The sequence below is a fragment of the Panthera pardus genome, unplaced genomic scaffold, assembly GCF_024362965.1.
Source record: "Panthera pardus isolate Hobbes unplaced genomic scaffold, ASM2436296v1 HiC_scaffold_21, whole genome shotgun sequence".
NCBI lineage: Eukaryota > Metazoa > Chordata > Mammalia > Carnivora > Felidae > Panthera > Panthera pardus.
This window is the reverse complement of record NW_026526777.1, coordinates 5,990,297-6,014,410: the sequence shown is the minus strand read 5'-3', so window position 1 is coordinate 6,014,410 and position 24,114 is coordinate 5,990,297. Positions and strand designations below refer to the sequence as shown.

General features: G+C 41.0%; 1 protein-coding gene across 1 annotated transcript in view; it reads right to left on the bottom strand.

The window, feature by feature from the left end:
* The window catches only part of ATF6 (activating transcription factor 6), a 201,545-nt gene that overhangs the window by 139,932 nt on the left and 37,499 nt on the right, over window positions 1-24,114 (bottom strand). Inside the window, 2 exon segments of the mRNA XM_019465772.2 lie at window positions 14,341-14,432; window positions 15,555-15,740. Of these exon segments, the coding sequence (XP_019321317.2) occupies window positions 14,341-14,432; window positions 15,555-15,740 (278 nt within the window).

Genomic DNA, 24,114 nt, shown 5'->3' with positions numbered 1-24,114 from the left:
CAACTGGAGTGACTGTTTTGAAATCTGGGTCAGATTATTATGTCACTCCTCTGTTCAATCCTTCAGACAGCTCCCTATTTCTAAAAAAATGGTAAAAGCCCAAACGCTTAAAATGACCAAGGCCTCACTAAACTTAACCCCTCCATCCATCTTCCCTCTCCGGCATCATCACCTGTTTCTCTCCCCCTTGCTCACTTCAGCCCAGCCACCCTGACCTCCATCCGTGCTTTTCCCTGAACATGTAAGGCACACCTCCAACCCCAGGGCACTTGCACTGGCTGTTCCCTCTGCCAGGAATGCCCTTCCCCCACATATCCATGTTGTTAGCCCTCTCTTTAAGCCTTGCTTCAAATGTCTACTTTACAATGATCGCTATTTAAAACTCCAGCTCCAACACCCACCCTCACACCTGTAAAACCACTCACTCTGCTAGAGTTTATCCCTTTATCCAAAGAAACTACAACTGTATCATTATATTTACTTATGTTTTTTGTCAGTCTGTCCTCACTAGAATATATGTTTAAGGAGTACAGGGACCTGTGTTTTATTCTAGGACAATGCCTAGCTTAGAGGAAATAATTTTTTTTTTTTTTTTTTTTTAAATAACAGATGAAATTTATGTACTATTCTGCCTCATGTCAAGAGAAAAATCCAGATCTTCATTTTAGGGACACTAACTCACAACTCAAGAATAGCAGGTGGTGAACTCATTATCACACCATCTCCAGATCCAGGAACAGGAAATTATGTTAATTTTCATTGCAACTGAGACTAAAGACAAAAAGTTCTCTAAAGTTTTTTCTGTTTATTGAATGGTTCACAGATGATTTTTGCAGGCTCGTAGTGACTGGGGGTAATTTACTAGAAACAGAAATGTGACTGAATGGAGAAATAAATCTTTAAATCAAGATTTCAAAAACTTTCTCAAAGGTAGTTCTCAGAACCTGGGATTACCAGACCCTGAGAAGAAACATGAACTTTACAGTGGAAGTTTGCCAAGTCAGCCAACGGGAGCAAGAAAACAGCATGAGATCCTGTCATTCATTCGGTGAACAATTATCAAGAAAGCAGTCTTCTAATAGGTGATGCTTATTCTTGGAACCCAGCCACGGGAGAGGCCTAACTGAAGAAGAACGGAGAACCCTGGCCCACAGCCCTGGCTCAGGTCTCAGGTGAAGCCAGCACCACCTTGCCGACCGCGATGAGTGAGCCATCTTGGAAGGGGTCCACGAACCCAAGCCACCCCAGCTGACACTCACAGAAACAAAGAGCTGTCTCTACTGAGCCCTGCTCAAATCACATAGACACTTTAGCAGAGTAAATGTTGTTTTAAGCCTTTACGTTTTAGGGTGACTTGTTACACAGCCATAGATAACTAATACACTGTGCTTACTCAACTGCTGATATCCCACTGAGTCAATGTTTAATATAAAAAGTCTGTATGCAAACAACTTTAGTATCTTTTCACCTGGGAAAGCCATCCTCCTATCATTCCAAATGTCAAAAAGATGCCTGTAAATTGGAGTGCAATCTCTTTTCTGTTACAGTTACATCAATCCATCCAACTTATAAAATGAGCATTTTCTACTCCTTTCACAGCCAATCCTAAGCTTTAGAGAGGTGAATAATGTTACTGGATAGAGTCCTGACTCCTCTCCTCATTCTGTCAATACCAACTTCTTTTCCTCGGCCTGATGGCTCTATTAGTGATTAAGACAAGGGCTCCGGACCCAGATTATGAATCTTAGCTCTGCAACACTATCAGCTGTGACTTTAGTCTCCTCGTCTGTAAAATGGAGATAATAAGGGGTGCCTGGGTGGCTCAGTCGGTTGAGCGCCGACTTCGACTCAGGTCACGATCTCGCGGTCCGTGAGTCCGAGCCCTACATCAGGCCCCTGTGCTGACAGCTCAGAGCCCGGAGCCCGTTTCAGATTCTGTGTCTCCCTCTCTCTGACCCTCCCCCATTCATGCTCTGTCTCTCTCTGTCTCAAAAATAAATAAACGTTAAAAAAAAAAAAATTTTTTTTAAATGGAGATAATAATACTGCCCTTATAGTTGTAGGAGAATTAATTTATATAAAGTGCTTAGATTAGTATGCTTGGTGCACAGCACATATTTGATTAAAAAAAAAAAAACCAGCTTAACACGGTAAACACAAAATCCTCTACCTTTACCAAGCACAGATGATATCAACATACAGCCAATCTAAATTATGCAACTAATTATCTTCTCCTTTTTATTCATCTTCTTTTCTTCCCACTGTCTTATTTCCATCTATCTATCTCGCATTTTCAAATTCACAACAACAACATCAACAAAACCCACACAGGAAAGAAAAATGAAAGTAAGTAATGCTGCTTTACTGAGAAGGGCTGAGAGACAAAGCCTTATAAGGCATACAGATCAGCTCTTCAGAGGTCATGGACTAGGACAAATTAACTGTGGACATAACGCGTTAATGCCAACTTATGTGCAGAACACAGTCAACACAGAGTCTAAATACACACCACACACTCATAGTTCATGCTACACTGACCATACTCCGTTAAAAACAACCTAGGGGTGCCTGGGTGGCTCAGTCGGATAAGGGTCTGACTCTTGATTTCAGCTCAGGTGATGATCTCAAGGTCATAAGATTGAGCCCCACATGGGGTCTCCTTGCTAGGCATGGAGCCTGCTTGGGATTCTCTCTCTCTCTCTCTTTTCCTTTGCCCCTCCCCAACTCATGCACATGCACTCTCCCTCTCAACAACAAAAAAAAATCTGTACAATGACCATTAAAATATTTATGTTTCAAATGCTTACTGAAATTACAAAACAGCTCAAATCTGGAGAAAATAAGACATTAACGGCAAACTGCCTAGAAGCTTAAATGATACATAATTACATATATATATATTTTTTTTTAATCAAAACTTTCAAAGTTATCCTATACTACCTTAGTATTAGACTAGACCTTCACTTACTACAAAATAAGGCCGTGTATTCCTTTATTGTTTATGTTTTGTTCAACTTCCACAGCAGGATTCTACACCTGGATTACTAAACACTGAAGACAGTGGTTGAGAACTCTGCTTCAGACACACCATACAGGGTAACTAAGATTTGTGGTCTAAAGAAAATTACATATATATTATGTATATATATTTGTATGTATATATTTGTATGTATATATTTGTATATATATTTGTATATATGTATATATATGTATGTATATATATTTGTATGTATATATTTGTATGTATATATATGTATATATACATAATTACATATATATATATTTTTTTTTAATCAAAACTTTCAAAGTTATCCTATACTACCTTAGTATTAGACTAGACCTTCACTTACTACAAAATAAGGCCGTGTATTCCTTTATTGTTTATGTTTTGTTCAACTTCCACAGCAGGATTCCACACCTGGATTACTAAACACTGAAGACAGTGGTTGAGAACTCTGCTTCAGACACACCATACAGGGTAACTAAGATTTGTGGTCTAAAGAAAAAATCAAAGTACCCAACCTAAATTCTGGCAGTTTTCTCACCTGCCCTAGTTTCCCAATGACCTAGTCTCAAAAGAAAGAAAGAAGTTACATTATCTCCTTTTATCTTGAAAGTGACATAGTGACTTACTCAAGGTAAAGAAGGAAATTAGCAAAGGTTTCTGATTTCAAATGCCTTTCCCCTCACTATAACAATTCAAGTCTGGGGAAAAGGTAGCCAAGCAATAAATGATAAAACCACTGGGGTACTCCTTATAAACCCGCCAATATGCAACTCAGATGAAGTCCAAAACTAAAGAAAATCATCAACAGATTTTTCCATGCCCTCAAAACTCAGCTCCGCACTTGACAGACTCTAAGCCACTTTTTAAAACAAAGGATGAAATCTACAGAGGCTAGAAGAAACCAATTACTCTGCACAGATACTTTTTTGAAGAACATGAATAAATTGGACTATTTGGGGGACAGACTGACCTTAGCTCTATTACTGCTCTGCAAAGCCAGGATTCAGTAACACCTGGTATTTAGATGTATTGTATTTCTTCAGTTTATGTGTCACTTTGATAAATGTGGAAAGTACTTTTAGCCAAGAACTTGAATTAGATTTCACTTTAAAATCTGGCTGAACAAAACCATGTATACTTGGTTTGAATTCTGACATTTAAGTTATACAGTAACTTTTAACCTACAGCCAATAATGATTTCATACAGCAAAATGTGCTCAGCAATTGAACAGGAAAAAAAAAAAAAAAATTGGAGCCAGATTTGGGGACAGGCTCATCTCAGGATAAGAAGCTAGAGTTTTTCCTATAAAAATTATGAAAAGCTGACAAACTTAGAGAATGTTCGAATAGAGACATTTCATTTCTAACCAGTTCCAGACAACTCAAATTCAGTGCCATATTTTCTGTGGTCAGCTGTTCCTTTAACACAGTCTCATAAGCAAACCACAGAGTAGCCGGCCCTTAAGTATGATTTACCCTTCCTCATCCAAGTCTGATGTCTCAAACTACACAGATTCCGTTCTCATGAAGGGAGAGTGCCTAACCCGGAACAAACAAGGAAAAAGCATCATCCACTTCAAACACTTGTTATTTTTTCTTAAGACCCAGCATGTTCAAAATCTCCTTGAGATACTGCTTTGTGTTTTCTGAAAAGGAGAATGACTACAGTGACTTTTAAAATAGGAAGGAGAGGGTTGCCTGGGTGGCTCAGTTGGTTAAGTGACCGACTTCAACTCAGGTCGTGATCTCGCAGTTTGTGGGTTCGAGCCCCGCGTCGGGCTCCGTGCTGACAGCTCGGAGCCTGGAGCCTGCTTCGGATTCTGTGTCTCCCCCTCTCTCTGCCCCTCCCCTGCTCACGCTCTGTGTCTCTCTGTCTCTCTGTCTCTCAATAAATAAATGTTAAAAAAAATTTTTTTTAATAATAATAATAAAATAAAATAGGAAAGAGAAAACATACCAAAGGAATCTATACACTGCAGTCCTGTGTGCCAGGAAGAAGTGCCTCTTACAAGGTTATGCTATGGTCTCACTCAGTCCAAACCAGAGGTCCATACATTTCCCCAATTACAGAAGGCAAACCTATAAACACAGAGGTGTCTGTCCAGAGATTTAATAAAACTTCTCCTATGTAGATTATCTTCTAATTCAATGGATAAATGCTCTTATAATTTCTACAGAGGCCAATGTAGAGAAAGAAAGAAATACTACACTATACACAATTTTCAACTCTGGACATACTTCAGACTCCCTGGGGGAAAAACATTGTGTTTCAGAGCAAATGAATTAGACCCATCCTACCAGATTCCACAAGTTTTGGGCAGGGCTCCTCCCTTTTGAAGATTTCCTACTGATTATTAACGTACAGTCATGGCTGCGAACGACTATGAGAGAATTTAACAAAAAGATCATCCCAACTTTTTTTTTCATCCAAACTTTTAAGGAGGCAAGTAAAATTTGCAAAACCTCCAGACAAACTTCTGCATCAAAAACCCGTGGTCCGTGTCATCACCCAACAGTCAACAAAACTCACGACAATAAATGACAGACTGCACGTAGGGCTCAGACTGAGGTTTCTCCAACCAGCTTTAAACACCCTGTTCTATAAAGATGGAAGTATTGTCAACACGACTTATCGCTGGTTAAACTTCATGCTGCCAACAGAACCTTTTGGAGAGTCTTTTCTTCCACCAAGATTAACCCATTTTCCTTTTCTCTTCCTTTACTTCCCCCGCTTTTCTTAAATTAATTCAACTTCCCTCCACCAAGAAATATTTTTACAAATGTCTAAAAGGAACACTGCTCATTCTCTCCACCCTACCCTATTTCCTGGATATCTGTACAAGGCTGAGATTTACATCAATTCCTGAGGTATGGGGGAGAGTTAAACCTCCCCAGTGTCAAAATGGTCTTGAGGGACAAATTTAAAATAACAACAAAACAGAAACACATCAGCACGGAGTAGCAATGAAATCCACGCCTCTGTATGACCAACAGCAGGTATGATTTTAAAAAAAATTTTTTTTTAATGTTTATTTATTTTTGAGAGAGAGAGACAGACAGACAGAGCATGAGCAGGGGAGGGGCAGAGAAAGAGGGAGACACAGAATCCGAAGCAAACTCCAGGCTCCAAGCTGTCAGCACAGAGCCCGATGCAGGGCTTGAACTCATGAACCGTGAGATCATGACCTGAGCCACAGTCAAGACACTTAACCAAATGAGCCACCCAGGCGCCCGAGGTATAATCTTTGAACATTGCTTTAATTTAGCAGGGACCCAAGAGGAGGAAATTCTAAACATTAAGCATCCCCCCTACAATGAAAATATCTCTTCCTCATTCTCACAAAATGTAAACCGGATAACCATTTATATTATATCCTATCCAATTTCAACACCCATTAGAAAGTTCAGTGTGTGAAAAATGATTAGAAGAAACTACACTTATAATGCGGAAGGTAGTAATAATGAGATAAAAACAAAGGCTGTGCAAATTAAGGTGTCATAAAAAACATAAAACCAGAAAAAAAAATTAGAAAACTTAGTCATAAAAGGCCCAGGAGGTGAAAAGGCTTTTTTTTTTTTTTTTTGCCTTATGTTACTTATTGTTTTTTCTAAGGCAACAAAAAGGGTAGAAATGGGGAAATAACGTCTTTCCCACGTCTGTATTATGCCCTGGCTCGTGTCATGTGCCCTCCGCTTCCCATGGAACGTCTGTCCCTCCTCTCCTTATAAATCTCGAATTTCACTCTCCCCGGTGAAGCCTTCCCTTGTGATCACTCTGTCCACGTACGTCCCCTTCCCGGCAGACGCTCACAACACGCGCCACTCAGCAGTCACCAGCACAATACGTGCCATGTTAGGCCTTCTCCTCTGCAGGAATAGGATGCCCCACCCCCTGCCCCCGTGTACGAACTGGCCACAGCCCACCCTTTCAGCCCTGCTGTGTCCCACCCCCCCGGTCTACGCTCATTCGCGTGCAATCATGCACTCGTTCCCTTGTTTGGCCCCTCAACTACATCCAACAAATATTCATTAAGTGGCTACACTACTTCAAGCATGATCTAGAAGCCAGGTGAGCGCCAGCCATCTCTGACTGCTGCTCACGGCAGGTGAAAGCCATCCTCCCTGAACATCCGCTCACAGCACCGCCTTTACCGGGAATGCCCATCTCTCCCCATCAGGCTGACAAAGTCCTGAATCTTAGTGAGTCAGGGCGGCACTTTTTTAGCGTCTGTCATGTCCTGTACATGTCGTGCTAGGTGCTGAGGATACAGAAAGTGCACGGAGGCACAGCTGCTCAAAAAAAAAAAAAAAAAAAAAAAAGGAAAGAAAACAACACAGAAGCTATAGTAGCGAAGACCCAGATACCAACAAATAACAGGCACAAGGTGGCAAGTTCTATGGCATGTAGACAGGATGATTGGGCAGCACGGGGCACAATACTCAGGCTGGCCTTGATGTGACTTAAACGTGCTCAATGCTTACTTGACTACTGCAAATACTCTTCTACAATTTGCTTATTCCACACAATATACTTCCTACAAGGTCTGATGAATAGCATTTTTAGCACCATTCGGTAATAATTCCGTTTTAATTTCTCCTTTGATCTATGACTTACTTAAAAGTGTGTTTTTTAGGTGTTAGGAGCGTAGGAGGTTCTTATCTTTTTGTTACTGTTCGACTTTAATTACACCAGCAGTGAATATAGTCTACGTGTTAATCTACGAAATTTGTCGAGACTTCCTTTATGATTTAGCACAGATCAATTCTCTCTTTTAACATTTCCACCTAGAGTTCAAAAACCGTGTGTTGGTAAATGCGGTAATTATGTAAATGGCCATTACATCAAGTTTCATAATGATAATATTCAAACCTTCTACACACTTGCAGATTTTCTTTTCACTGTGGTCTATCAAGGCAGAGGTACACTCAAAATTTCCCACTATGGCAGTGGAATGCCAGTTTTCCCCATAGTTCTATATATTGCAAGCTATATACTAATTTAGAATTATTAGATCTTCCTGGTAAACTAACCTTTTAATCGATAAGTGATTATATCTAATAATGCTTTCTCCTTAAAGTATATCTGCCTGATATTAATAAAGCAACGCCAGGGGCACCTGGGTGGCTCAGTCGGTTAAACGTCTGACTTCAGCTCAGGTCATGATCTCATGGTTTGTGAGTCTGAGCCCCGCGTAGGGCTCTGTGCTGACAGCTCAGAGCCTGGAGCCTTGCTTTAGATTCTGTGTCTCCTTCTCTCTCTCATGCTCTCTCAAAAATAATAAATGAATATTAAATTATTTTAATGAACAAATAAAGCAACTCCAGATTCTTTTGGCAACTATTTGCTTTTTCCATCCATCCCTTGACTTTTTTTATGTTTATTTATTTATATTGAGAGAGAGAGAGAGAGAGAGAGAGAGCGAGCATGAGTGGAGCAGAGACAGAGAAAGAGGGAAAGAGAGAGAATCCCAAGAGAATCTGACAGCGCAGAGGGGGACCTGGGGCTCAATCTCACGACCGTGAGATCACAACCTAAGCCGACACCAAGAGTCAGATGCTTACCGACTGAGCCACCCAGGCACCCCATCCATCCCCTGACTTTCCAACTTCGACTTTCTGCAGCTTGATACTTTTAGGTGTTTCTCTTGTAAAAAAGCATAAAGTTGAATTCTGCCTTCTTCCCATCCAGTCTGACAATCTGTGCCTTCTAAATGCAGGGTTCAGTCCATTTTCACATATTGTGATTACGCATAATGTCCTAGATTCATTTCTTCTATCACATTTTGGGCTTTCAGAATCTAGTAGTTTCTTTCCCTCTTTTCATGCCTTTTTTGGGGTTGAGTCTGTCCACCTCATTCAGTGATGTTGCTTCCACTAGAGTTTGAAAGGATACACTTCAACTGTATTTTGTTAGGGACTAATGTAATTTAACAAGTCTAAACAATCAATATCTTTACCTACTTCCCAAACAAGACTAAGAACTTTGAGTGTTTTAACTTGGATCACACCTTTCCCAACTTATCAGGTATTATTGTACAGAAAATTCTCCCACCTTGATGTGCTTCAACCTTGCAAGCTAAACATTGTTAATGTTTTAGATCATCGACTTTTTAAAATGCTTCATCCACAACTATTATTTTTGTCGTTGCTGGCCATTCATTTCTGTCTCAAACCTTCTTTCAATTATTTTCCTTCTTCCTGAATACGCTGACACTTAAGCTGGTAGGCCATTTATCTTACACATTATCCCCTCTGTGTGGATTTAGCTGTTTTCTCATGAGAAAATTAAGGGTATACATTTTTGGCCAGAATGTCACGTGAGTGTCACTGTATCCTGTATCACCTCAGGAGGTACAAGACCATCAGCATGTCTCCCGACCGATGTTACCTTGATTACGTGGCCATGGTAGTGTGGCCTCAAGTCTCTTGGTCCCTGTCATGCTTGCCATCTCCTCTCTCTCTCTTATGCTGTTTTGCTTCAGCCCTGTGTTCTCATTCGCTATTTCTTTCTCCAAAGGTGCCTATTTTGTTGTTTTAACCTGGTCATTGTTTTTCTTAACGTTTATTCATTTTTGAGACAGGGAGAGACAGAGCATGAACGGGGGAGGGTCAGAGAGAGAGGGAGACACAGAATCCGAAACAGGCTCCAGGCTCTGAGCTGTCAGCACAGAGCCCGACACGGGGCTCGAACTCACGGACCGCGAGATCATGACCTGAGCCGAAGCCGGACGCTTAACCGACTGAGCCACCCAGGCGCCCCATGTTTTTCTATTTTGAACTTATTATCACATTTCTAGATGTTTTTTTTTCAAAATGTCTGGATCAATTCTGAGTCTTTGGTTTCTTCGTCATTCTTTAACTCCCTTTCTTATTTAACATAGTTAGCAGTCTGTATCTGTTGATTCGAATACCCGTAGTCCTCAGAGTCTGACTCTGTTCTAACTCTTGTTCATGGTGGCTGGGTTCCTAGCTGGTTTCATGAGTTGGGGGAGAAAATGGGATGTTGGCTCATGTTCAACTGGAACTGTATCTGCAGCAATTTTTTCAGGATGGATGTTTAAAGTGCCTTCCTTGAGAAGAGTTTGCATTTGTATCTGCTGGGAGCCTAGTGGTGCCAACACAGGGCCACTTAAACCAAATTTTTGGTTTGGTTTTTTGGGGTGTCACAACAGTAGTATAAATGCAGGCTCAAACCTGTACGAGTTAAGGCTGGTGATAATGAATTCTCCAGAGGACTTTTGTTTGTCTTTATGTCCACTCTCCTCGAAGCCAGTACCAAGACAGGGACTTACCAACACTCTCCCTCTGTGGTGGAACAATCTACTTTCCCCCCCTCTTTTGGCAACTAACAATGTCATTTTTGGGAAGTTCCAGCTTTATTTGGGTTTGGGAAGGGGGTACGGGGCTCAGGTGTGACTTCCTACTTTCTTTAGAACCCCAGAGCTTTCTTTCCTGTTGTCAGACTCTAGGCCAAAAGATCAGGAAATAACTCTAGGACAAGCACCACCTCCAATGCTAGCCTATCAATGCATTCATGTTACCTTAAATTTCTGACCTCTGAGAAGGCCTTACTTTGTCTTCAGTTCAGCCATTACATAAGAGTTTTGATTTTTTAATCCAGCATTTTCTGACATATTGAACTGCAAAGAGTTTCTCCTTACCTCTAGCCCAATATGCTACCAAAAATACAAGTCCTTAAGGTTTCTTGGACAATGGTAGAGAAAAACTATGGCATAGAAGAGAAGGCAGAGTTTTCAATGATAATTTTTAAAAAGAGACCTTGGTTAAATTTCTGGCCCTTCGACTATACAATAGGACTAACGTGGGGCTCGGTCGGTTAAGCATCCGACTTCGGCTCAGGTCACCATCTCAAGGTTCGTCAGTTGGAGCCCTGCGTCAGGCCCTGTGCTGACAGCTCAGAGCCTGAGCCTGCTTTGGATTCTCTGTCTCCCTCTCTCTGCTCCTCCCCTGCTCACACGTGTGCTCTCTCTCTCTCTCTCTCTCCCCCTCAAAAATACACATAAAAAAAAAAAAAAGTAAAACAGAACTACTGAACATAGACTCAACCCCAACGAGTAGTGAGTAAAAAGGGGGTTTCCTACCAATGCATACTTGTTCCGGTTAACCATTCCCTGCTGCCCAGAGTTACTACTTTCATGGACCACCCAGAGCGGGACAGCTCTTTGAATCGTGTGCCAGAAACAGCTAGATGCCGTCTTTGCCATCCACACAACATCAACAAGGTCAGAAAAATTAACCCTTTTAAAGTCTGTTTGGTTTATTTTCTTTTTCTGTGTGATGACTATTCAGTAACCGAAGATGCTTCAAACGAGTCAGTTTTGGTGCACGAAACTCTCTTACTTTAGATGTGAGATGTATTTACATTTCATCACCAAGCGCCTTCAGACAATGCTTAAGGCATACTTATATTCAGCAAACTTGTGTATTATAGATTTTTTCACTTGGACCCATACCTATATGGCCCAGAAGGTCAATGCTACGTTGAACATCTGAAACCACACTAACAACTTTATTATGGAAACGTGGTCTGTTCTGAAAGAGTTCTGTTTCCTAAATTTAAAATGCTTTGGAAGTCTCTCATTCTCATTAAAGTGTCTCTTTGTCTGGCCAGACTTAGTTTTGTGGGACTTGAGAGAAGCTCGGTTAGAACTCACTGTCTTGCTTTTTTCCGTACCAATGACAACACAGTAACGCTCAAGGTGTACAGATCCAGGCCATAATGTGGAAGTCAGTCACCAAATACGTTCCAGGTGGTGCTAGTAAGGTTCAATTGGGGAGTTCCTGCTCCTCTGGAAGATTCCCAGCCTGAGCAGATCTTCAGTCTTGAAGTGAAGGGGCTGCAAATGACAGGGTCAATCAAGCAAGCTTCCCAGGACCATACGGGATGGAGCAGCAACACCGCCAACGTCTGGTGCAGGGGGGCACGGGTCAGTCCTTCGGACCGCTCGTGCTGCCCTCTCAGCTTTGATGCTTTCCCATCCGTGCCAGACTTTCTCTAGAAGAAACAGTTCCTGGCTTTTGAGGAGTTTCATGGCCAGTTTCTTTTCTCCTTTCTTCTCGGTGTCTGGACAAATCCCAACCTGTTAAGATACTTTGATATTTCTTCATTCCCTCCAGCTCTTTGCTGCTTTTCTTCGATCTAAGTCTTTTAAAGCATGCTTTTTTTTTTAAACTTGAACACTTCCCAGATCTGCCCAGTACTTCTTGGCTTTCTGTTCCAAAAGCCTCCACGAAGAAACAGACACAGATCTCCTCTGGCTACTCCTCAGGATATTCAAGTATTTGAGCTTTCTCCATTCTCAATTTTGCTGTTTGTACCGTCCAATTTTTTGGACACAAAACCATCTTGATAAAATGGGACCATCGTCTGTCTCCTCCTTCCAAAATCAATCAATCCTCTGTTCACAGAAATGAGAGCCATCCCCCCCCACACCCCCTTCATCCTCAGATGTAAAAATCATTAAGTCATCAAAAAACATTTTGTCTTTGTCTCTGGGGCACCTGGGTGGCTCAGTCAGTTGAGCATTCGACTCCTGACACGGGCTCATGTCATGATCTCATGGTTCGTGGGATCCACCCCTATGTTGGGCTCTGCACCAACAGTGCAGAGCCTGCTTGGGACTCTCTCTCTCCCTCTCTCTGCCCCTCCCCCACTCTCTCACTCTGTCTCAAAAATAAATAAGTGAGGAGCACCTGGGTGGCTCAGTCAATTAAACATCTGACTCGATTTCAGCTCAGGTCACGATCTCACAGCTGTGAGATCGAGACCACTTCAGGCTCTGTGCTGGGCACGGAACCTGCTTGGGATTCTCTCCCTCCCTCTGCCCCTCCCCTGTTCACGCACGCATATTCAAGCTCTCACTCTCTCTCCAAATAAACAAATATTTTTAAAAATAAATAAATTTCTCTTTCCCCCCCCCAAATCTCTATTAACTCATGAGGGCTTACAAAACAACACCTATCCCCAACCCCGTCCTCTTTACTGTTCATCGAATGCTACTGCATAAAGCCTCCGAGACGGTCATTATCAGAGTTACTGGGTACTTCTGTGTCCCTTCAAGAGTAGGCCCACATCTTGAGATGACATCTACGTAAGTCTTACTAGTGCTACAGTTGTTTCCGTATCCACTGCTTTTACTAGTCTGTACTCGTATTCGTGTTCGCATCCCTGGCTCCTTACTCACTACCTGGCAAATTGTAAGTACCTTATAAATATCTGCCGGATGTGTGACTGAATGAATAAATAAGCACCTTATATAATAGCCTAGATGCGAAAGGAGCACACAGCACTTGAGGCAATCTGGCAGACTCCATCACGATTCCAGATATTCTGAGGTATGAATTAGAATACTTAGACTCTAATAAATATATACGCACAATATATACTTTTTCTACATATATATATGAATACATGTTATATGTATACATTTTAGATCTATGTGTTTTACATAACTATATTTTTATATGGGCACATAAACATTTATGTGTTTAAAATGTATATCTGGTACATATTTAATACGTATATATATATTTGTATAACTCAAAATAACCTACATGCCCATTAATAGGAGAACAGTTAAAGAAATTAAGTCGGCAGTTCTGTGAGGCCCTGAGGATCCCAAGATTCTTTCAAAGGGTCAGCAAGGTTCTCCCCTTTTCAACTACATACCTATGGGTATCTAGATTTTCTTCATTTATCTCAACCAAAACAATTTATCACAATGGATTACAGGAAGAAACAGGAGAACAGAGCTGGCTTCTATCAAGATTTTTGGCAAATATAAATAAAATAATGCTACTCCTCTCACTCAATTTTTGAGGGTCTGGAAAATAGTTATTTTCCATAAAAATGTCACTTATGTTTACATGGAATGGTTCCGTATTCTTTTTAATTCTTTTTTAATCTTTTAATTTAATTTTCTTTTTTTTTTTTTCTTGAGAGTGAGAGACAGAGCATGAGTGGGGGAGGGGCAGAGAGAGGGAGACACAGAATCCAAAGCAGGTTCCAGGCTCCAAGCCGTCAGCACAGAGCCCGACGCGGGGCTCGAACTCTGCCTCACCACCGATCTGTTTAATCACTTGAGGCTTTCTCCATTAAACGACATGGTTTTTCCACTAGACTTAGGGGAAGAACAAGGAAGAGGAACGAGTCTTTCTTCTCCTTTCTTCTTACCTAAATAATGTCTCCGAGGAAAACAAAACAAATCTGTTTTTCCCTCGCTTATGACTAGAGGTGAAAACAATGAGAACTAAAATTTTTAGTGTTTGTATCCAAAATAAATAAACAGTGTTTGCAGACAAAACACACTCACTTCATGGGTCCATAGTTGAGCACTATAAACGCCAACACCACCATCACACAGATAGCTCTTCGTTTCGGATTAGGAACTTTAAGCCTCTGGTTCTGAAAGAAATAACCATGTCAAATACGGTTAAACTACACACTAATCTCGCAAAAAGCAACGGGTAAGATAAGCACACTCCTCTTCAGCAGTTATTAGTTAAAAAAAAATAATAATAATAATAATAATAAACAAACCTCAAAGGTGAGGAAATGGTACCTTTCACAAGGCTAGAGCGCAGCCTTCTTAGTTCCCTAATGGTAGCAGAGAAAAACAAAGGAGCAGGAGAAAAGAAACATAGTGGCCACTGTTGCACTTTCCTCTTCCCCCCAAAAGGAAAGAATTCAACCATTTAACACTTCTATGGGTCTTCAAAGAATTTTCAGATACATCTGTAGTTTTTTTCCCCTGTCTCTTAAATCTCCCGTGCGCTCAGGGCAAAACAGAGAACCCCAATGGAAGAAGCCCACTCATTGGGCACAGGCATCCATTCGGTTCCAGACAGCGTTGCAGTGGCAAATCCTGAAACTGCAGGTTTCAGGAACAGAATCAAGGGGAAGGTCGACTTTATCGGGACCAGCATGGCAACAACACGCAAAAAACATAATGGGGGTCAGGTGGACAGAGAAACAATTTAAAATTTTATTTTGTATTTTCTTTCTAAAATTTGTTTTTAACCGTTTATATATTGAGAAACAGAGAGAGACAGAACATGAGCAGGGGAGGGGCAGAGAAGAGAGGGAGGCACCGAAACCAAAGCAGGCTCCAGGCTCCGAGCTGTCAGCACAGAACCCGATGCGGGGCTCGAACCCACAAACTGGGAGATCATGACCTGAGCCGAAGTTGGACACTTAATCGACTGGGCCACCCAGGCACCCCTGTATTTTCTTTTTTAAAAGGAAAGCCCTGGCGGGACAACTGAAGGTCCTCACGGCGATTCACTTAGTCAGAAAGAGAGGGGTACCCCGGAAACACAGCTTTTGAACGCAGGCTGGGAGGTACAATTCGCGAGCTCCTTTTCCCAATGCTTTTATTCCGATTGCAAATGCTTTAGGGCTTAACGCGCCCTCTTTTTCCTAGGACTCTTAGTTTACACAATTTAAAACGCACACCATTCCCGATGGTTTCTCAGGAAAAAAGAATGCTTGAACCCATCTTGTCGGGGCTGCGTCGCTGGCCCTCACCTCGGACACCACTTCGTCCAGCTGCCGCTTCAGTGACCCGTTCTCCTTCTTGAGCTTCTCATTCTCCGAGAGCGCGGCCTTTAACCTGGCCTCCAAGCCAAGCATATATTCTTTCTTCTTCTTGCGGGACTGACACGCAGACTCTCGATTTTTTATCATACGTTGCTGTCTCCTTAGTACAGCAATCTAGAAAAAGTTACAATGAATCAAAACATTCCAATTTTAGAACCAGATCAGAATAGACTGATTTTTATTTAACAATTATTTTTTGTTCATAGCAAAAAACAAACAAAACAAGCAACTAAAAAAAAAAAAAAAAACGACTGTTACGTTTGCTTTAAAACATATCTGTTCGAAACATAGGTTACGTTTGTTTGAAAACAGGTTTTAAAAAATATTAAGCAAAGCAAAATGAAATCAAATGGTTAAGGCCTTCTAAAACCTAAATGTGAAATGGTTTCTTCTGATGTTTTTCTAAGGCTTATTTATTGATCTTCCAATTTTCCCTTTAGAAACTCAGGGGAAAAAAAGAAAAAGAAAAGAAACGAAACTCAGAAAGTGTCCTGACATATACATATATGTACATATCCACACACCTTTACACTCAGGCTCTGAATTGACTATTTTCCAGAACCCTGTATCCAACTGCTTATAAGGCCACTTCTACGTGCAAAGTTACCATCACTTCAAATTCAGTTCCCACAAACTGAACTCATCATCTCCCTCTATCTGGATTTATCTATCCATCTTCTCTCAGTCATAAATGCCTCTCAAGATATCTAGGAGGAAGTGACCATCAACTTATTTTTCCTTCATTCCCCATATTTATCCCCTCTCTCAATCCGATTCACTCACTAAATATGCACTGAGGCTATGCTAATGACCAAGTTTCTTCCCGGGACAGTGCTGTCTCACTTAATCTGTTCTCTCTGTTCCTGCTGTCACCCTCCTAAAGCAGGCCCTCATTACCACATCCCTACAGGCTACTGCAATAGTCTCCTACACATTTTCAATGGTCTCCAATCTCTTCCTGTCTGCCATCTGCAAGATTAGTCACCCTGCAAAACAACAACAACAAAAAACCTTGCGATTCTATTGCAAAAACAAGCTATTCATGCATCATAGTTGGCCACCTGTTTTCAAGGCCTTCCATGATGTGACCACCTCCCTAAATAACCAAACCTTCTGCCCTAACCCAACAACCATTCAATCCACACCCAAATTCTTATCATTTGAGGCTACCCCCCAATCTCCACACACACCTAATTCATTCCTTTAGCCATACCACCTACGCCAGTTTGTAATGCGGTCTCCTCCACTAACCGAAATCTCAGGGTCCTCCACACTGTGCTTATGCTAAACCATCTTTCCTGAATGTCTTACGCCCTTATAGTTTGGAAAATATACCTGAACCCTTTAATGTTCTCAACTGTTTCGGGAGTGTTAAGTCTCTCTCAACCTCAATTTTTTACATTAGAAGCCAAAACTATGTAATTCTACATTTTTGCTTACTACCCACAATATCTTCCATAATCTCAACTTACTGAGAAAAATTATTTGCATCACATTTTCTAAGTGAGAACTTATGGAACCTATTTGTCCATAATGAACTAACAGCATTAGTCTAATTTATTTGAGGCAGAGGGTGAGGCAGCAAAATTAAGTCCATAAAAAGCACCAAATAATATTAAACTGATTATTTTTAAAGTACACAGATGACTGAACTACTGACTTTATATGTTTTGTAACTGACTTTAAAAAATAAACGTTCCACTCTGTGGCATTCAATGGCTTGGTGAGACCAGTAAACAGAATAATACTGATTTCTTTTAAAATAATAACACAATTCCAACCCCACACAACACTTCCTCGAAAGAGCCAAAGCCAATCTCTGTGCACCAAATACTGTCAACAAACTTTCAATCAGAAGCTACAAGGGAAAAAAAAAACAAAAAAAACTACAGGAGATGTCAAAAGAGGTTGTTTTTCTTTTTTTCCTTCCTTTACTGAAGCTTCATAGGAATGCCAATTTATGTAACCATCATCGGCAAACCTTCCCTAAGGAGTAACCATCCCACTCTACAGTAACACGGTGCGCACACGCGCACACACACACACACACACGCAGCAGCGGCCAAGCCCTGATGGATGATTCTTCACCACGTCAAAGCAGTCTCTGGACAATGCCACTTTGTTCAGTCTACTGTTATTCTTAGTGCTCTTCATGGTTACTGAGAAGGCCAGGGTCCATAATTAATACTTAATTCCAGAGTGCTAAAGTATACAGAACACTGAACAAGCGCATGAAAGAGAAGGTTCCCAGATGGAAGAGTTTATACTAACGTTAGATAAAAGGCAACCTTACTTTAAAGGCTAATTAATCTGCGGAATTTAGGGAGGCTTGCAGATGGCACACCATTTAATAAATTTCAAACAAGGATTAGGAATTTCTATAAACAATAAAAGCACCTGCACATTATACAGCATGAGAGTTTCAAAGGCTGTCAGTGCACATGCCTCATGCTAAAAAAAATGAAAACCACCTGTGGCCATTCATTGCTTCCCAGAGAAAAAGATACAATAGTTCCAAAAATAAACACTCAATACTACCAATAAACACAAAGGATAGAGAGTAAAAATAAATGAAACCCACAGGAATTGCCAAACATAAGAGTTCCAACTTTACATCTCAGCAAGCTATCTTCAGCTATTTGAATGTATAATATTTAAGTTATTCTGTATTTCCTAGACCAAAAAATTATGATTTTCAGACTACACACACACACACACACAGCCATGGTGTTTGTGTTTCCGGTGGGGGGTATATTTTACAAGAAAAATTACACTGTAGTTACTATTTTGTATACTGATTTTTGCATGAATGTATTATGATCATCTTTTTTAATTTATTTCTTTTGTTCATTCTTTCTGAGAGAGACAGAGCACAAGCGAGGAAGTGGCAGAGAGAGAGGGAGGGAGAGAGAGAATCCCAAGCAGGCTCCACACTGTCAGCGTGGAGCCCAATGCAGGGCTCAAACTCACAAAACGTGAGACCATGACCTGAGTTGGACGCTTAACCAACAGAGCCACTCGGGCACCCCGGATGTATTATGATCATCCTTGACATGCAATGAGAACGCATGGTATTTCAGTTATCTTGATGTTCTATATCAATCTCCTCCTGTTGAAGTTATTACAGTTTTCGAGATTCTTTAAAATAAGCCTCCTCATCGGATCCACTGTTGGAGAGTGGACGTGCCACAGCTAGAACTTAGAGCAGCTGACTCCAAGCCCAGCACACACAATCCCGGTACATAACAGCCTCACACTGCTTTTTATACCAAATGGGAAGTCCTGAATCTCAACATGGCACCCTAACCTCGTGAACTCCGTGCTTACTTTCATTATGTACCTGTCTGAAAAGGAAGGCTATGGAAACACGTGTATCTACAATGCTTCATCTCCTGTGTTAGCAGTCTGAAAACATAAAATCAGTACTCTGGCTCATTAATCAATTGGCACATCTCACTTAAGGGCTGTCAGATGCTTTAACAGGACTGAAATGAGCGAAGAGGTCGTCAGTCCCTGCTTCTGATCATCCTGCTTCAGACAACTCTCCCATCAAGCACTGTGCTTAGAAAAAGAAAAAGGAAAAACTTCACAGCCATAAAATACTCTCCCTTTAGTGCCACTACACTGTAAAATAAGGCGTTGCATTATTAAACGAACATTTGACTGTAAGAAAGACTTGTAGAAAAGAAGAACTTTCACAGATGAACATGTACTTTTGCTTTTGAAGGCTCCACCAATTTGAGTCAAAATTCCAAATCCGTTTGCATTTTGTTTAATTTTAAAAGTTCACGATCAAGCAATACTATATTATGTTCTTATAAAAAAAACAGACCATCTAGACTTTTGATTCTGTGATGTTGCTAAGAAATGAGCTTCAAAGTCCTGTATGGCTAAATCAGATACAAAAATAGGATATTTTAATGCTACAAAATACATTCCAACATCTCGCACAAACTCAAGCCAGATCAAGTACTGATCACCATGGATGAAATCACTGGCTTAATGGGTGCCATTGCCTTGGTTCTATTTCTTATTTCGGTGAATCTCTCCCTCTAAACTGATACCTAAAGCAGAAACGGTCACTGATTAACCCTTCATCGTATTAGACAACCCAATTTTTCCATTAAATAAAAGAAGAAAGAAACTTTGTCTCTTTGAAATTGATTTAAAAGCCAATTTCTGATTTATATAACACACACATTTTATAACTCACACATTTCTAATTTATGTAACATATATTATTGCATATCACAGTAAATATATTTACAAATACATTCCAAAAAAACGTGTACAGCTAAAATCATTAGCAAATTTAATTTGTGGCAACTTTATTACTATTCTTTTAAAATTTTTTTTAACATTTATTCATTTTTGAAAGGCAGGGAGAGACAGAGCACGAATGGGGGGGGAGGGGAAGGGAAAGAGGGAGACACAGAAACAGAAGCAGGCTCCAAGCTCCGAGCTATCAGCACAGAGCCCGACGCGGGGCTCGAACTCACGGACCGCGAGATCATGACCTGAGCCGAAGTCGGCCACTTAACCGACTGAGCCACCCAGGCGCCCCACAACTTTACTTTAAATATTCAAATCAATTAAGTATTCTAATTTGATTTCTCTTGGGAATCTTAAGAATACTCCCTTTTGGGAGCACCTGGCTGGCTCAGTCCATGGAGCCTGTGACTGCTGATCTCAGGGTTTTGAGTTTGAGCCCCATGTTGGGTACAGTGACTTAAAAATTAAAACTTCTAAAAAATAAATAAATAAAAATAAAAACTCTTTTAGGGGCACCTGGGTGGCTCAGTCAGTTAAGCTTCCAACTCTTGATTTTGGTCATGATCTCATGGTTTGGGAGTTTGAGCCCCACGTCTGGCTCTGTGCTGACAGTGTAGAGCCTCCTTGGGATTCTCTCTCACCTTCCCTCTCTCTCTCAAAATAAATAAATAAACTTTAAAAAAAAAAAAGGGAAAAAGAAAGAGGGGCTTCAGTAGCTCAGTAGATTAAGCGTCTGACTCTGGATTTCGGCTCAGGTCATCATCTCATGGTTTCATGGGTTCGAGCCCCACATCAGGCTCTGCGCTGGCAGCAGGAAGCCTGCTTGGGATTCTCTCTCTCTCCCTCTCTGTCCCCCTGCCCCCACTCACACTGTCTCTGTCTCCCTCAAAATTAATAAACTTAAAAAATAAAGAAAAAACTCCTTAAAAAAAAAAAAAAATATATATATATATATACACACACAATACTCCCCTTTTTCTCATAAAATTGTTCAAAACAGAAAAGGGGAAACTTTCCACTTATACTACCTGTACTCTTCTCAAATCTCATGACAGAAAGCCAAAATTTCATTTTACTCCTTCTATTGTGTGTGTGTGTGTGTGTGTGTGTGTGTGTGTGTGTGTGTTATACCCAGTTCCTGGTCACCAAAAATTAAATAAAGCAGTTTCATTACTGGCCACCTGAGCCATTTAATTGGCAGAGTCAAGGCAATAATCTTCAGCCTACAAACTTTTATTTTTTTAATGCGGAATGCCTTTGGACAGGGAGTATGATTTCACGAGTGAGAAAAGGTAACAGACGCAACCCCTGCTAACTGCAGGCCCGGGCTGCCCTACGCAACCGCCTGTTCTGAGCGAAGGGGAAGGACCGGCAGAAGGCAAAGGCAGAAGCGTCCACCAGACGCTCTCAGGCAAACCGCGCAGTCGGGCACGGCCTCCTGAAGGACGGAGGACGTCCTATGTACAGGGATCATCAGGGATCCTCGGAGCAGTTTCCCCTGCTTCACACGGCCCCAGAAATAAGTCAGCAGCCACCTAAGAGTAACAGTGACTGAAGTCATCAGATGACAATACAGTACCGGAAACTGGTGTCCTTAATTCTTACTCTAGGACTGCAATGAAGTAACTGGAAGATCTTAGAAGAATCCTTTCTGCTCCCAGGGCCCGTTTTCACGGCAGTAATAAAAGGGGGTTAGACCAGAATGGTGTTCTTGAACCTATTATAACCCAATAGCAAGTAGCATGATAAATTTAGTGGGTCATAAGAGACTTAAAAAAAACTTGACAGAAAAGCACAGGATAAAATAAAAGGAAACAGAATGCTTTAAATGTAGTAAGAGCTTACTTACTGTCTCCCTAGACCGTGTGTGTTGAGAAAGATGTAAAACACATTTCTTACTGCGGACTGTGGGCTGTGGACAAAAACTTGAGAGCCATCCCGTGAATCCCCTAAAGGTCTCATTCAATCTCAAACCAAAACGGTTCCAGTACTGATGCTAACCACCCATACTGAACTACCACATATCCCGGAAATGACTACTGCATCATAAGATACGGGTAAGACTAACTTTGCTGTCGATTTTGAGATCACCACATTGTTCACCTAAGATCAGTCTCTATACTTTGTCTCTCAAGACTTACAACCACGTGCTGAAAATTTTTACAAATTAAGAGAATACATTTATAGAGGGAGAGAAAAGGCAGCAGCAAGTTTTAAGACGTAATAATTTGAAATTCATGCTGCATCAGGGCTGCGTTGAAAGTAAAGCCCCGTTAATGGAGCACAGAGTAGTGACAAGAGCACTGGACTGAGACAAGGCCTAGGCTTGAATCCTAACTCAGATGGAGCAGGTCAGATGATCAGGTGAGGATTACACAGCGAATGGACACAAAGGTTCTTTGTAAACTACAATGTACCACACATACGGGAGGTTCAGTAAGGGGAGCTACCCTGCAGCTACGAACAGATCGAGTGAGGAGGCAAAAATTCTGAACTCCATCGCCAATGTGCCTCACAGCTGCTCAGATAAACTGTGCAAATAAAGCAATATTGAAAATATCTGCCCACAACCCAGCTCCTATTTTCAGATTTTAAATTTTAAAAATGACTTACGAAACCAAAACAGACAAAACCTGGGAATCACCTTTAATCGCTGCAGAAGCTGAAAAACAGCCCAAGTATAATTCACACTCCTCCAAGATCCCTCGGTCTGCCCCTTACTCTGTATGTATCGGGGCTCTCGTTCACCTCAAAGGGCTGTTAGGAAGCTTAAATATCTGTGAGTCAGGCACTTAGACAAGTGTGGCACACACTACTTTATCAATGTAGCCAATCTTAGCAAGATGACCTTGGCTAAAACACCTAACCGATTCCTTCCACAGTAAAATGGGAATCAACAGTACCCACTCTACAAGGATTTTGTAAGAATCAAATAGGTCTCTGTGAAAATAAATGATTTATAACCCAATATGAATGTGAAGTACTTATCAAACTGTATTAGAGCCGAATTCCCCTACAGCGTCAAAAAGACAAGGATTATGGAAATGTTCCAGATTTAAAGAAGCTACAGACAGATAACAACCAAATGCAGTATCTGGCCCTTGACTGGTTCTTGTACCGAAAGGGAAAATTTTCAATAAAGGAGATTATTGTGTCAACTGATAAAACTGTAATACTGACAGTTGATTGAAGTATTTTACAAATGTAAATGAATGAAGCTGATAACTATAACTATACTGTGGGTATGTAAGAGATTATCCCTACTCTGAAAAAATACACACTGAAATGTTTGGTGGTAAAGGACTACAGAGTATGTAACTTACTCTACAATAGTTCAGGGGGGAAAACCGAGTATGTGTGCGGATGGAGAGACAGGCAGAAGGAACAAACTAATAAAGCAAACGGGGTAAAATGTTAACAGGTGAATGGGTGATGGTACCGGTGTTCTCTGGAGAATTTCTGTTTCTGCAATTTTTTTTTAATTGTTTTCTTCAAATTTTTATATAAATGCTAGTTATATATATAACATACAATGTAGTATCGCCTTCGGGAGAATTTAACGATTCATCACTTACATCTAACTAAGCATCTTACATGCTCAACACAAGTGCCCTCCTCAACCTCCCCATCACTCCCCCAGCCCATCCCCCACCCGCCGCCCTCCACTGACGCCCGGTTTGGTCTCTATTGTCAAGAGTCTCTTATGGTTTCTTGATTTCGGCTCAGGTCATGATCTCATGGTTCGTGAGTTCGAGGCCCGCGTCAGGCTCTGTGCTGACAGCTCAGAGCCTGGAGTTTCCTTCAGATTCTGTGTCTCCCTTTCTCTCTGCCCCTCCCCCACTCACACTCTGTCTCTGTCTCTCTCAAAAATAAATAAATGTTAAAAAATTAAAATTAAAAAAAAGTATTTTATGGTTTGTTTCTGCAACTTGTAAATATTTGAGATATCATTATGAATATAATTAGTATTATCACCATATACAAAGCCTAACACGCATGCGCCCACGCACACACACACACCTGCAGAGCCACAGAAAATTTTAACCCTAACACTTTTAATCCTTGCATATCATTATTTAACCAGTCAAAAGTTCTCCTCCATTAATAATTAATATTCTTTCACAGAGTCATAAAATATATCTTCCAGGGGGCACGCCCCTTCCAGAATAGACAGCCATCGAAATACTTGGCCGTTCTCCTTTGTCAATTATCTAGT